General features: G+C 49.3%; 1 protein-coding gene across 10 annotated transcripts in view; it reads left to right on the top strand.

Annotated features, from left to right (window-relative positions):
* Window positions 1-15,445, top strand: part of RREB1 (ras responsive element binding protein 1) — a 162,898-nt gene that overhangs the window by 110,960 nt on the left and 36,493 nt on the right. For 9 of the 10 annotated variants that reach the window (XM_055406706.2, XM_055406702.2, XM_088831063.1 and 6 more), the window contains 2 exons: window positions 608-697; window positions 1,702-1,865. In XM_055406706.2, the coding sequence (XP_055262681.2) occupies window positions 608-697; window positions 1,702-1,865 (254 nt within the window). Of the gene's footprint in view, window positions 1-607; window positions 698-1,701; window positions 1,866-12,337; window positions 15,076-15,445 lie in introns of those variants that run through there. The other variant, XM_055406708.2, reaches the window with a different exon arrangement.

Here is a 15,445-nt window from a genome sequence, read left to right as displayed (position 1 = left end):
CTGAGGGTCAGGCCTCAGAGCTGGCTCCCTCCCTTCCTCACGCTTGGTTACCATTTATGAGCAATGGTGGGCAGGTTCTCCAGCCGCAAAGGGTCCCACTTGATGCCCTCTGGGCACCCAGGCGGGCACTGGGGCCTTCCACCCTCAGGAAGGTGGGTTTTTTGTCATGAGCACTCCATTCCCTTTCGTGTATCTTAGGGGCTCAAGACCAGGCAGAAACAAGTGAGTGGAGCCTGAGCCAAACTTGGGGAGGAGTGCAGCCCTGTTCCAGCGCGGCTGTGACTTGATGCTTAATTTCTCGCTGTCCCCGACGCCTCACTGAGTGGTATCTGACAAGAGCACTCACCCCTGAACCAAGCACTGTTCTTATGCTTTCTTGTGCTGTTCGATTCACTCCTCATTGTAGCTCATGCCGTGGGTGCTAGGTTTTCCCCATTTTATAAACTGGGAAACCAAGGGCAGACAAGCTCACACCCAGCCAGGCTCCAGAGCCCATGCCCTCAGCCACTCTGTTGCTGCAGCTCATGAGACACAGGCGTGTGTAACACACGTGCGAGGCACCAGTTCACTGTGGGTTGAAGTGGATGCTTTTCTCCTCTCTTTTCAGGAGACGAAGGAGGAGAAGTCTTCCTACAGCTGCCCCCTGTGCGAGAAGGTCTGCGCCACTCAGCACCAGTTGACCATGCACATCCGCCAGGTCTGCTGCCGCTGCTATGCTTTTGTTTCAAATAGCTCGTCGTTAAGAGGGACGGTGACTGTATCTTAACGGATGAATTGTGGCTGTTTAATTTAGATGTAACATTCTAAGAATTCTGAGGAGTGGTTATAAAACAATTTTCGTGTGCCCATGTTACCTGTGACAGAGTCTCAGGTCACAAAGAACACCTTTTCAGAGTTCAGCAAACATCTAGTTAACCGATCACAAATAACAGACTCTTCGTCATACATGAACCAGATCTCCTCACAGCACGGCGAGATTGCAGATGCAGACCCCGAGTATATGCACTGCTGTAAACTTACATCATGCAGCAGGGAATTCCCTTGATTTGGGATCTCATTTGGCTTTTCTTCTTTATTAGGAGATTTATCCTTCTCCCTTGCCTACTGTGGATGGTGGTTCATGAGAGTATTGAAGCTAGAACGGTAAAGGGCTGACAATAGTCAAATCATAACATGGTACTGAATAATAGCATCGTTTAGTAACTTGGGTTTGGACAGAAATGTTCCTTCTTAACATATTTCAGAGGCCAGAACTCTAAACCAGGCAGGTTTCAGTTCTCTTTCTCTGACAGCTAGACTGAGTCATCAAACTAAAAGAACTCACATGAGGTCCATCCTTCTCGCTTGCCTCACAGTTGGGCTCATGTTAGTTTTTGTGGTCAGTTCACCTATATGTGTCTCCGAGAAAGACCTGCAAAGACCCCAGCTTCGTTTTGAGCCTCGCGGAAGAAGTATTCATCAATACTGGAACATGGAAACGGAAGATTGAACAAAGGATTTATTAGTCTATGGTCCCGATGGATTTTGACATTCGGGAACACATTTAAAATGAAACAACAACAAAAATAGCTGACAAGTGTTTCTGGTGTTTTAATACACATATATGTGTGCATGTATATGTGAAGCTCTGAATTTACACCTCCCGATCGCCGAGATTTGACCCGTCCCCCTCGGTGATGCTGTGACCGTTGCTTTCCACAGCACAACACGGACACAGGTGGGGCCGACCACTCGTGCAGCATCTGCGGGAAGTCACTGAGCTCGGCCAGCTCCCTGGACCGGCACATGCTGGTGCACTCCGGCGAGAGGCCCTACAAGTGCACCGTGTGCGGGCAGTCCTTCACCACCAACGGGAACATGCACAGGTGGGTGCGGGCGGCCTGCGTCTGCTGCCTCGAGCCCAGAGTGGGGTTGACCAGAGCAGAGTGGTCTTCCAGCCGTCTTGCCCAAAGGCAAGAGGAGGTCTGTTCCTGTACGGAAAAGCCAGATCTGGTTTAGTCTGCCTGCCATGTACAGTCTCCGGTGTGTCAGAGGTGTCTGCTCACGGGAGCCAGCAATACCTGGGCTTGTTCTGTGGCTGATGAGGGAGATCCTCAGGGTGACCCTTGGCCAGTTGGAGTTTCTTTGCTGAGATACCAGAGGTGGGCAGCTTATCAGACACAGAGAAACCCTAGAGGATTAGCATAGTAACCCTTGCCTTTTTAAAACTATTTGCATATGTCTACAGATTCCCTGCAGGGCAAAACATTTCTGGAGCATCAGAATAAATAGTTAAGTGGGCTGGAGAGCATCAGGATAAGATAGGATAAAATGAAGGGAAAAATCTGATAAATGTCAGGAATTTACTTCCTGAGGGAGCAGGAGGCTCGCTCAGAAGTGGGAGAGAACGCTCAGTGGTGGGCATATTAAAAATGTTGTGGGAGGAACCAATGGAAAATATACTTACTAGAAAGAGGACTTAGGATTTGGGGATCAGAACAAACTTGTCTTCTCTTTTTACACAAATATTTTAGGAACATTAGAAATCTAGGAAAACATTTTAAAGGGACCCAAATTTCACCTTCTCAAAAAATTAGGCTGTTTTTATTTTTCCATGTTCCATTTTAAACATTATATTGATTTCTTTTAAAAAGTTGGCTAACTTTTTTTTACATACGTATTTCAAAAGAAAAGCTTACGTAGTTGTGAAATTGGTATTTTATCGTATGAAAATACTCAGATGAGACGGCCCCGTTTAGTCTACGTACAATCGCGACGCACTCAGGGTGTACTGAGACACACTGGTGTAGTGGTAAGTGCATGGATGTTTGGAATGAGGTCCTGATTTCAAATCTCACCCTCTGCTACTTGAGCAAGCTGCATAACTTTTGTACCTGATTTTGCTCCTCTTTAAATTGAGATTTTTTCATAGTATTCACTTTGTTGGACTAGGATGGAGATTAGAAGATAATGAGTTTAGCACATGGTTGGCTAATAATAAGTGTTACTTATTATTGTTATTTGCTTTTCTGAGTAATGCTGCAATAATTTGAATCCTATGGATGTCTCAGTCTGAACTTCTCGAAGCAGGGTAGAGTATGATGCTGTGGAATGTATCAGTATATTAAAGGACTTTGATGAAGGGTGTTACCTTTATGTATATATATATATATAAAATCTCCTATTCTTTTTGCTGCTCATCTTCTCCTAGGAATGTTTATTTTACTTTTTTAGCTTCTGGGCTTCCAAAGTGGCTCAGTGGTAAAGAATCTGCCTGCCAGGCAGGAGACACAGGGTCGATCCCTGGGTCAGGAAGATCCCCTCGAGAAGGAAATAGCAACCGACTCCAGTATTCTTGCCTGGGAAATCCCATGGACGGAGGAGCAGGCCGGGCTACAGTCCATGGGGTCGCAGAGAAGTCAGATGTGACTTAGAGACTGAGCAACAGTAATCTTTAGCTTTAGCTGTTTGCTTCCGCATTAGCCTGTTAGTGTCACTTTGCCTTCTGCATGCCATCTGTTTGTTTCGCTTGCTCCCTTTTATTCTTCCTGCTTAAAAAAAAAATTCTTTTTTCTTCTGTATTTGAGCTCTCAAAATCTAATCCTGGAAGTATTACCTTCTTGTGTGGTTTCCTCGCTTTCTCCTACCCCATTTGAGGGCATTTTCATTGTCCCAGAAGGAAACCCACACCCATTCACAGGGACTTCTCCTTCCTTCCCACCCTCGAGCCCTAGGAAGACTCTCTTACCGTCCGCCTGTGCAGTCGCCTTCTGTGGGCTTCTCCCAGAGTGTGCGGGCTTCTTTCAGTTAGCTTTCATTCTTTCAACATTCATCAAGGTTGTAGCATCTTTTTTCTTGTCATGTAACAGGCCATTGTAGGGACATACCACATTTTATCCACCTCTTCATCAGTCAGCAGACATTTGAGTCCTTTTGTTTTTTGGCCCTTACAAGTAATGCTGCTGTGAACATTGTTGTACAGGTTTTGTGTGGACATGTGTCTCCATTTCCCTTGGGTAGCCACTGGGGAGTGGACTTGCGGGGTCATGTTTAACATTTTGAGAGACAGCCACGCTGTTCCCCAGAGGAGCTGCATCATTCTACTCCCCCTACAACGGTGTGAGAGGGCTGCGGTCTCACAGACCCCTGCCCACACTTGTTACTGTCAGCCCTCTTCATGACAGCCACCCCACCAGGTGTGAAGTGCAGTCCCATGAGTCCATAGTTTTAACGTTTTCCCATTTAAGTCTACACTTCATTTTAAGTTGACATTTGTGTATAGTGTAAGGAAGGAATCCAGGTTCAGTCTTTTGTACTGTTTGTTTAAAATCTTTTCTTTCTCCATTGAGGTGTCTTAGCACCTTTACAATATTCAGTTACCCATAAACGTAAGGGTTTGTCTGTGCTGTCAGCTCTCTTCACTGATCTGTGTGTCTGTCCCAAGGCCTCACACGGTGTTGGTTCCTGTGGCTTGGGGAAGTTTGGAAACTGGGAGATGCGAATCTTTGAACTTAGCTCTTTCCCTGGATTGTTTTGGATATTCCAGGTTGCTTGCATTTCTTTGAGGTAATTACGAGCCACGTAGAGTGAGGTGTGAGATAGTCCATCCTCCTCTGTTTTGGAAGAGCTCGTGAAGAGTTGGTATTGCTTCCTTCCACTTAAGTATGTGGTGGAATCCATCGGCAAAGCCCTCCGGGCCTTTCTCTCCGAGAGCCTCTAACGGCCGAGCTCAGCGCCTTTCTTGTGACAGGTCTGGCCGCGGGCTCCGTCTCTTCCTGGGGTCAGTGTCAGAACCCACGTCTTCTGCAGAACCTGCCCGCCTCATCGAAGCTGTTCTCAGTGTCCCCTTGCAACCCTCTTTATTCCGTAAGGGCAGTAATGTCTCCTCTTTCCTTCCTGATGTTACTAATTTGAATCATCTCAGTTTTTTTCCTCAGTCAATCTAGCTGAACATTTGACAATTTTATTGGTCGTCTCTTCAAAGAAACGGGTTTCCCAGGTGGCACTAGTGGTAAAGAACCCGACTGCCAGCGCAGCAGACTTAAGAGACCCGGGTTCGATCCATGGGTCGGGAAGATCCCCTGGAGAAGGGAGTGGCAACCCACTCCAGTATTCTTGCCTAGAGAATCCCATGGACCGAGGAGCCTGGCAGGCTATAGTCAGTGGGTTGCAAAGAGTCGGACACTAGTGAATCGACTTAGCATTCAAAGAAGTAGCTTTTCAGTTTGTTGATTTATTTTTCTCTGTTGCTTTTCTGTTCTATTTTTTAATTTTCCACTCTAAACATAACTTTCCCTCCCGTCTGCTTTAAGTTTAGCTCACTCATCTCTTTCCAGTGTTTCAGGTAGAAGATTGGACTATTTATTTGAGAATGTTTCTACGACAGGCATTTACAGCTGTAAATTTCTTTAAACATAGCTTTCGTAACATTCCATAAATTTTTGTATGTTGTATTTTCCTTTTCATTCATCTCAAAGTATTTTCTAATTTTTCTGTGATTTTTCCATTGGTTATTTAGGAGTATGTTTGATTTCACATATTTACAACTTCCCAAATTCCTTTCTATTACTAATTTTGAATTTCACTGCATTGTTAATAGAAGAAAGCTTTCCATCATTTCAATTTTTTTTCCTTTAATTTATTGAGGCTGGGTTTATGGCCAAGCATATGGTCTATCCTGGAGAACGTCCGTGTTGTTGGGAAGAGAGTGTATTCTTGCTGTTGTTGGGTGGAGTGTTTGTTAGAGGTTCTGTCCGTTCCAGCTGGTTTATGCGTCGTCCTTCTGTCTCCTCATAGACCTTTGTTTATCTTCATGTGCTCTTGCCTGTAAGGTTTGCACAGTTATCATCCCATTTTGCAGATGAGGAAGCTTGCTTACGATCAAAGTCAGTGCCAAGGTGTAAACATAGGCTTTCAAGCTTAGAAGCCATGAGAAATAACTGATACAGCTTTGTATATTAGAAAAAATATATGTCACTTTGTATAGTAGAAAAAAGCATTCTTTCAAGCTTTATCCTCTTTCAAAATAACTTCCTGTAGTAAAACATTATTTTCAATGTTAAACTATTTGAGCCTTCCAACTAGCATAGTCCACTCTATTTGGTGAGCCTGGAATCACTTTTTATTGATTTTTATAAGGTGGAGCTAGTGTTGAAGAACCCGCCTGCCAATATAGGAGACATAAGAGACGTGGGTTTGATTCCAGGGACAGGAAGATCACCTGGAGGAGGGCGTGGCAACCCACTCCAGTATTCTTGCCTGGAGAATCCCGTGGACAGAGGAGCCTGGCAGGCTACAGTCCATGGGGTTGCAAAGAGTCTGACACGACTGAAGCGACTTAGCATGCATGTGTTGTTAAAAATGGCATTGAATTTTTTCTAGGCCAACCGTTGATATTACCCTGAGATTCTCATTTATGTAAATTACTGTTTATGAGTATTTTTTTAAAAAGCAGACCTTAGGGATGTTTGTGCTAATTTTTTATTTTATGCTGATTTTATTGTGTGAGTCATCTTGATTTACAGGAGAGGACTAATTGTTGGGGACTGAATTCTCGTTTTAATTCTGTAGAACTTTTCAGAAATCTCTTTGATTTTTCTGTACTTCACCAAAGTGGCATGGTAAAACCTCACTTAGAACTTGCACTCAAGTGCAGTGTTTGTGAAAGCATTGTGAAGACTTGCAGCGACCTGGGGAGTGTCCTGGCTGAAAGGTGTCTCTGAGTTTGTGTTTTCAGAGCTGACGGCATCCTGTGATAATCCCTGAGAGGCAGGCACTCCTCGCTTTGTGGCCCTGGCAGGTTGACTGGCCTCTCTGTGTCTTGGTTACTTCATCTGTAGAAGGCGGCGGCCTCTGCCGGTGTGAACATCGTGGGGGTTCAGAGGGCACTGAATGTGGGATTAGCACACGCGGTGCACGTCGGACGACGCTAGTTAATCAGTGCTTCACTAACGCCGCATGCGCCGCTGAAGGGAAACACAGCGGCTGGCCGACTGTTCGTAAATGCCAGAGAATAAATGAAGAGGTTCTCCTTTTGTTTTTGCTATCCTTAACCTATAATTTAAATTTAAAAGAATTTACTTAGAATATTTGAGCTTATTACACTCCTTTTATTTTTGTCTTTGCTACAGAAAATTGCATTCCATGGCTTAAAAAGAACATTTGGTGTTTGGTAATCAATCACAATCATCAACACCTTCGTTTGTTGGTGAAACTGTACTTTTGGGGGGAAAAAAATTATAAAAATGTGAAAACACTTACAAAAATGTGCCAGAGAGAGCAGAGTTAGATTCATTGGTCCGGTGGATCTGTTCCAGGATCTGATACCCGGGACGGTGAGCTGTGGTCTCTCCTGGGCACGTACCTGTGTTAGATTCGTCAGGGGCCAGAGCAGAGCTGCTCTGGGATTGAAAAGACAGTGTGCACCCAGTTCTGATGAGCCGTAATCCTTGCTTGACTTTCAGAGCCTGGAAGGAAGTCAGTGGGCTGTGTGTTTGGTTCTCAGGACCAAAGCTCTATTTCTCATTTTCCGCCGCTGCCCGAGGTCTGCCGCAGCATCTGGGGCCGGGAGAGCCGGTGACTCCCCGGTGCAGGCTCTGGAGCCCAGGCGGAGGCCGGGCCTGTGCAGCCTGGACACCCACGCCCGTCCCTGTTGTGCCTTGTTTCTAACCTGTCCCGGGTCCCCTTTCCTGCGCCAGTCTCCTGCGGCACAGCTCTGTGCTCTGACCTTCAGTCCCTCCCCTCGGGGTGTAGACTCAGTAAGACCCCAGTTTCCTGTGACACAGCTCCGTGCTCTGACCTTCAGCCCCTTCCCTCGGGGTGCAGACTCAGTAAGACCCCTTCCGCAACACGAGTCCCCACGGTGTGGATCTCCAGATCCAATGTGCCAAGCCCCGACTCCCTAAGGCTGGTCTGGGAACTCATAGTACCCCTTCCCTCGGCCTCCTGCTCACCCCGTTCCTAAGGTTGTCCACACACACGCGCATGCTGCACCAGCCTCCGTGTGCACTTCTCCTGGATAAGCCCACCTTCCCCGGGTTTAGGGCTGAGCAGCTGTGTAGGAGGCAGATCTGGGCTCCACCCTGGACTCTGGCTGCTTCGGCGCCCCGAGGGGCTCCTGCGTCTCCCAGCGCGGACCCCTGGAACTCCATCCTTTTCAGTTTGGGTTACTCCCAGCTGAGTTTACTGAGGTGCCCTTTGCAGCCACCCTCTGTGTGAAAGCAAGTCACTCCATCTCCTTCAGCCACTATTCACTGTATGAGAATGTATTTGTTACCTTCATTTATTAGGTTGATCGACCTTTGACCTTAGTTTTATGAGAGGACCATCGCCTTGTAGTCAGCCCAGTAGAATCATCATATTAATAAAAAGAAAAGTAAACTCGGCAGAATCAGAAAGCATACGTGTCACCATGTTGACAGTTGCACTGTAGCTGAGGTACAGCCCATAACTTACTGTAGTTTCATTCCAGGAAATACACTGAAATTATTTTAAAAGTAGTTGTATATCTGGTAAACAGGGAGACTGGCGTGATACAGATTCCAGCTTATTTTAAAGAACTTTCAGGGGAGACCGTCTCAATTTATTACCGTATCTGGGACGGTTTTTCAAGTTACCACTTCCCTGTCTGCGGATCCTCGTGTTTTTGAGGTTTGAAAATCCTTTATCGCAAACCTTTCGAACCACAGCTTAGTTCCTGAGCAGACTAATAGGCTGTGATCGCAGTGCAAAGCAGGTATCATGGAAACATTGCTGCAGCCCCAGCTTTTAACTTCCCAGAGCTCTTTATCAGTTGCTCCCATGTTGAAATTTTGGATTGAGTGGTGCTTGTCTTCCAAAACAAACTTGGGAAACTGAGCCAGAGCATGCCCTCTGGGAGAGCTCCGTGTAGGAAAAAGGGCACTGAGCTTTGCAATCTGCAAAAACTTTCCAGAAAGTGCTGGACGGCAGAGCTGTGAAGAAGTGATGATGCTTGAGAGAGAGAATGGCAGCAAATCTCCTCTGGAAAGAATCAGACCTGTGAAACGGGGATTTTCCTTTTGCAGACTATAATGGCCTCAGAAAATAGGAAATTAATTTCTCCTTTGCTCCTCACCTTACAAACTGTAGACCTTTAAGCTGTAAAGAGAGTCTCGGAGTCCTTGTCATGTTAGGGACACACCAGAGAGAGGCCCTGACAGAAGCAAACTTTCCCGACTTCTCCGTTGTTTGGAGGAGAGCACAGAAAGAGCAGGGGTGTGTCCTTATCTCAGCCATGTGTTCAGAAGGTAAAGGCAAGGCAGGGACGCCCCTGCAGTGTCATCTGGTTGCCTTGCTGTCTTCCTGCGGTGGACACAGCTGCGTCCATCCCTCCCCACAGGGGATGCCCTCGCATCATGGGCCGTCTTCAGGAACAGAGGCTTATGTGTTCCTATTATGCTGGAAGAAAACATTGGCCGCACAGAAATGTGACCTGCTCCGTGACAGATGAGAGCGCAGAGGCTCTGGATTTAGCACGGCACTCTCAGCCACTTGGGCGCAGCCAGGCCTCGGCCGCTGCGCTGGGGGTCGGACAGGTGGCCGGTACTGAAGGCAGGAGGAGCGGAGACCGGGCCGCGTGTCTGGAGGGTCGCTTCCGTACCCTCCGGGTCCAGCGAGAGGAAGCGCCCTGTGCCCTGGGAAAAGCAGGCACGGTGATGCTCAGGTGCCTGCAGGAGCCCTCTCACTGGCCTCGTACTTGCCCCTTCTCAGGAGTGGAGGTGCGCACGCGGGGCTCGGCCCGTCCCACCTGGAAACGAGTCTTAGTCACAGGTGCCTGCCCCCTGGTCCCTGTGAGGGAGAGGGAGGTCTCAGGAGGAATCCCTTTAGGATCAGAGTCTGGGGGTCACCCTGCCCAGCACTGTGTGAGCATTTTGTCTCCTTGAGAGTATTCCTATTAAAAAGCGGGGGGGGGGGGAGCTAACACAGCTCTTAGCTGCAACCGAGTGTCCCCTTCCCGAGAGGGAAGGACAGGAGAGGAGAAAACGCCTTTCGGGGGCACTCAGAAGCCTTTCCACTTTCAGGGGCACTTAGAAGATGACATACGTGGCCAGCCTCTGAAGACTGCAGGGTTTGTGTGAGTGAGATTTTAACGTCGTCTGCGCCATCAGCACAGCTGTGTGAACTGTGCTGGACGCGTGACCCTCAGTTCTGGTGGCTGCCCTGAGAATATTTGGTCGTTTCATGATAGTACTTGGTTACAAGGCGGTTTCAGTGTGTTTAGGACTCTCTACTGGAATAGGCATACTTCGGGTACAGTTTTAAAAGCCTTTTCTGTTACGAAAGTGGAACCTTTTTTCTCTTTAACCAGGAAAAAAAAAAGTCATTGAAGTGTATTACCCCATTCCCTGATCATTCCGCTTAATATTCTTTTCCCTCTCTTGGAAGTCTGCATTATTAAGAGGCCCAGAACTTTCCCCTTGAGAGTGAACATTTGTAAGTCCGTTTATCACAGCAGAATGTCTTAAGTTACCACTTTTCCCCAATAGCTTTATTAATCTTTCACCAAATGGTTTATTGTTTGATTATATTTAAACGTTTTTAGCCTTTCTTTACATCTCGTTGGCTGGAACTGAAATTTGTCCGCTTTTATTTCAACTTCAGTCGTTGTTGAAATAAAGGCGGCCTCTCTGTGGGTCCCCTGAGAGCGCTTCCTTCCTCTCTGGCTGCGGCTGGTAAAGGATGCTCCTCAGAACAGGGACGAGGGTCTCCATCCCTTCGTCTGTATCGGGGGTGGCGCTTTGCCCGGAGAAGTTGTTGCTACGAGGATCAAATGCTATAATGCATACCGACGCCTCTGGCCCACGTGAAATACTCACAGAAGGTAGTTTGCGCCCTTTCTCTTCTCCCTGCGGAAAGTGCCTCCTCAGAGGCGGTGAGCGTGAGTATCTACAAAACCAAGACAGCAGACCGTGTGCCCTTTGACCTTGAGGATTCCAGGCTGCGTCCTAAGGCCGTGACAGTGTGGAAGCAGGGTTTTGTGTCCCCGTACCTTCTCTGAATTGTGCACACCCGCATCGTTATTTGAGGACTTCCGGTTTTTGTTTTTCTTTGAATCGCTTCTTCTGTGGTGTTTTTACATTTTTCACATGGGTTTGCACTTGCTGTTGGATGGTAGTCTGTAGTCCTTTTCAGAATTCCTACTTTACATTTGAGAAGTCTGCCCGTGGTGGAAAGCCACCGCTCTTCTCTGAGAAAAAGAACAGGCGGCAGGAACGTGCATAGGATTTCATTCCTCATGGGAGACACTAAGTGTAAGGAAATAGCAGTGCTACCCCTTCAGCCCCTCCAGCAGAGCTTATTGTATTTTTTGAAAGGATGTTTGAAAAATATCTCTCAGTGTGATTCTGCGTTTTCTTCTGAAGGACCAGTTTAAGTCCGCTTATGCTGGAGAGAATTTATTCATAGGACCATCCCAGCATGGCAGGTGGTTCTTTTTCTTTGCATCACTGTTTCTCACGTTTCTGATCTGCTTCCTGATTAAACTGTCTCTTACCGTTTGGCTGAATGGATGCTGAGGTTTACAAGTTAGTTTGTCCTCTGCTTTGGCAGAGGCGGTGTTTGTCTCTTAGTTTGTGTTGGAGATTAAGCCGACGCAAAAGAAATGTTGGGTGCAGGTGATACGGTGTTTTTGACCTATCTTGTCTAAATATTTCGAAAGCTTGGTTGCACCAGGTAAAAGTGGTGAATGGCATCAAAATCTGGAGCGCCCTTGCTTGCCTACACTTGAGCGGCCTGGCAGTGGTGCCCGGTCACGGGTGGCAAGGCCCTGGAATGGGATGCGGCGTGGGGAGCCGGCCTCTGCTGCCTTCTCTCACACATGCCCCCGTCACCTGACGGGCAAGAACTTTGAGCCGATCCCGAGTCTGTGTCCCGTTCAGTTTGATAACCTGGAAGAGGGAGAGAGGGCGCCAGCGTTCGATCACAAACTTAAACCTGCAGGGCGCTGGCTGCAGGCCACTTAGCACGCCCCGCTTTATGCCTCACATTTTTCCACCTTTGTTTAAATATTCAACTTGTCCAACCTGTTTGGGCTGAACAAGCTGGTGCTAGCAAACATCGAAACTGTCAACGTTTTTTCTGATTTGTTAAGGAAGGTGATTAGCAGCAAATTTTACACACCCTCCCCCCCCCCAAAAAAAAAAAGAGTGAATGAGCAATACAAAAATCTTAGCACGTGTGTTTACCACACAAGATCCCACTCGCGGGGTGTGTGTGTGCTCACCTTCTTCCTCCTCCGTGGCCTTTCTCCTCTGCTTCCTGCAGGGCTCCGGGTTGATGGAGAGCTTGTTGGCCTTCAGCGAGGAGAGAGTGTGTTTCCTTAAACCAGAGATGCTGTTGCATAATGGGTCACTGGGACGTGGCAGTTGCTCTCCAGCCTCACTCTCGGCTTATATAACCCAGCGCCATTAGGAGGCCTGCCCATTTTGCAGACAGGAAGACTGAGGTCTGCAATGGCTTGGGGTTCAGCCGAGGACACAGGCACACCTGGACCCTCCTTCCCCCACAGCACATCACGTGGCCCTGTGTGTCGCTCCAGCGAGCCTGCCTTCTGCTTAGATGCAGTGCCATAAGCCACACTTAGAGGCAGGGCTGTGTGGTCTAGCTGGTGTTCCCAGGTGATGTTCATCTGTGGAGCCCTGTTCATTTTCTCTGTCTCTCGCAGGCCCCCATGTTGTGCCGGATGGTGTCCCCACTGTGGTGGTGACCTCCTGCACCCACACCCATGGCAGCCTTCCCCCTGCGGCACAGCAGGCCGTCTCGAATGGCCCAGCCCAGGCACTTCTTGTTCCTCTTTTTAAAGGCTGGGGAGCAGCCCAGAGTGCCTGGGCACCCCCTTACTCCCCAGAGAGTCATCTCTTCCTCCTCCTCGCTGAAAAAGGATGTGAACAGCTGGGTTCTGCCATCTGGGTAGAAGGGGAAGGCGAGCTTCCTTCAGGGCCAAAGATCTGGGTGCCTCATGTGCTTCCATCCCACCGTGAAGCGTTGGTTCTTAGATCTTTGCCACGGAAGGGCCTTCTCTGGGGGGGACAAGTGGCAGATGCTGCCCTCAGAGGGGATGGCTCCCAACTGAAGGCCTGCCTCGCCCAAGACCCCAGATCCAGGCCCTGCTGGGCCACAGCCGGCCCTAGGCGTTCAGAGAGGCTGAAGACATGGAAGCGTTCAGCTTGGGGGTGAGAAGAGTCCATGTACCAGACGGCTGCCCTGAAATCGCCAGGTGCTGTTGGAGAGGAGAGCGGTCACTCTGATTCTCTGCATTAACACAGAATGGACCAGGCCAGCAGTCAGCTCACGCAACCTCTGGGGTCTTCCCTTCTTTCTTTTCAAAATGCGTAGTTTTACATGGAAATAGGTACTGAGTGTCTTCGTGAGTATTCTAAACAAGGGAGCCAAATAACTCATGGAGAGTATTACAGTAAGTGAAAGATTGTTTTAGCAGAACAAGGGCAGGCAAATAGGGGAAACAAGAGGGTTCAGGGAATTTAGATTCAAAGGCCAGGCTGTGAGGAGCAGGGCTGGAACAGGGGTTTGTACGAGCTGGTATTTACTGACAGGGGCTGACCGCCAAGCTCCTGGCGCTGGATTTGAAGGTCAGGAGGGGAGGACTTGAGAAGGAGTCCTACGAGCTCTGTCGTCTGAATAGACTGCCGATGGCCGGAGGCTTGTCCTGAGATCCTGTTCTGAAGGCAGCGGCTCCCAGTGTCAGCAGGGCATTGGAGAGGAACACAGCCGGCGAGAGGGGAGACGTTCCTCAGGCGTCGTGACCCCGGCCCGGCCCATTGGTGCAGAAGTGTCTGTCCCGAGGCCTCCCATGAGACTGAGACGGAGCAGGAACACAGCGGGGCTGCAGAGAGGGCAAGGCAGGTGCGTGCTCACGAGTCCCGTGGCCCTAGACCCCGGCTGTGCCTGCCTTGAGCTGAGACCCCGTAACTTCCCACACGGCCGAGTCGTCCTGGTGTGGCAGCGGACCAGGCTGTGGCTGGCGCAAGGAGAGCTGCCCCCTGGTCTCAGGACACGTTTTCCCTGAGTGTCGGGGATGAGGAGGAAGCCTCTGTGGTCGCAACCTTCACTGGCCGCGTGGCTCACGGCAGGGGCCCTGCCCGCTGGAGGTGTGCAGCATCCGACCAGTCCACCAGAGTGCCCTGACAATGCCTGCTCACAAGAAGGTGCCTGTGGGCCCGTGTCCGCCTGCCTTCACTCCCCGCCTGGGCGTTGCCAGCCCAGGACCTGATTGACTTACACGGTCACTCTCGGCTCCGCACCCTGGAACTCCTCCCCCAGCTTCTGATGGGAAAACACACAAATCCTTCTGGAGATTTAACTTTTCTTCAGCCCAGAAAGTAGGCCGTAGGGCTGCAGTGCCTCTTAATCTCGTCCATTCCCTCTCTAGTTATCACGAGGCTTTGTTCTAAAAGCACAGCCAGCCCAGGGTAGGGATGGGGAGTCGTCCGTAATGAGGCTGTAAAAACCTGTGTGAACCTGTTGACTGCAGTCTGGCGGGGCTCCGAGCGGTGTTGGGCGCTGGTTTAGTGTACGGTTCGCATCCTGTTGACTGAAAAGGGTGACCTTCCTCACGATGCCGTTCACTCAGAGGGTCAGGTCTTTCAGACCCCAGATCAGTGAAACCTGTGTGGAAATTCAGACTGAGAAGCCAGCAGACCCTGGCGGTATCTAGATCCTGCCTGAGCTTTGACCTTCACTCATAAATCAGATGCGAGCAAGCTTGGAGGAGGCTTGAGACCTGCCGTTGGGACACCTTCTACAAGGCGCTCCTTTACACTTGCAGCAGGTTTTTCAAGGCCTCTTACCCCCGAGATAAGAAGGTTTCATTTCGCAGTTCTGTGGGGTGTTTTTCTCCCTGGTGGACTTACGCAAGGTTGCTGGTACATGGAAGAATGAGCCTGGGAGAGGTTTAACGCTTAACGTCCAGAAAGTGTCAGCCTCCTGCTCTGATGGTGAACCGCCCTGTGAGCAGCGTGAAGGGGTGAAGAACGTGACTGGGGTCCAGCAGCTGTCTCGCTTGAGCAGGTGTGGGGAACGCCGGAGTGAATGTGCCAGGACCAGGGCAGGGGCCCGCAGGTGAGGCCCCAGAAGCGGGCAGGTCCAAGAGTGGACCGCCAGAGGCGCTGATGAAGAGGGGGGCCTGAATCCGTGCTTGAGCAGCTCACCCGGCCCAGTGCGGGGGAGGAACCAGAGGGACGCGGGGCAGTCAGCACCCAGTGTCAGGACCCGTCAGCCAGGAATCCTGTGGCAGGCAGTGTTTGTCGCGTTTCCATCGGAGTTCATCCTTGTGCGTAGGTCTTTGAACTGTTTTCCAGTTGTTAGCCTTAAAGACAAGTTTCCGGGAGTGGAATTATTGGAATCAAGGGCATATGGATTAAAACTGAGATTCCTATCACTCAGCTGCTTTGCAGAAAAGTTGCTACCAGTGCTCGGCCCCATCCACGGC

Source organism: Moschus berezovskii, chromosome 23, assembly GCF_049115385.1.
Source record: "Moschus berezovskii isolate FMDL1 chromosome 23, NW_MosBer_1.0, whole genome shotgun sequence".
Taxonomy (NCBI): Eukaryota; Metazoa; Chordata; class Mammalia; order Artiodactyla; family Moschidae; genus Moschus; species Moschus berezovskii.
The sequence above is the reverse complement of the archived record's forward strand: the minus strand, read 5'-3'. Positions and strand labels throughout refer to the sequence as shown.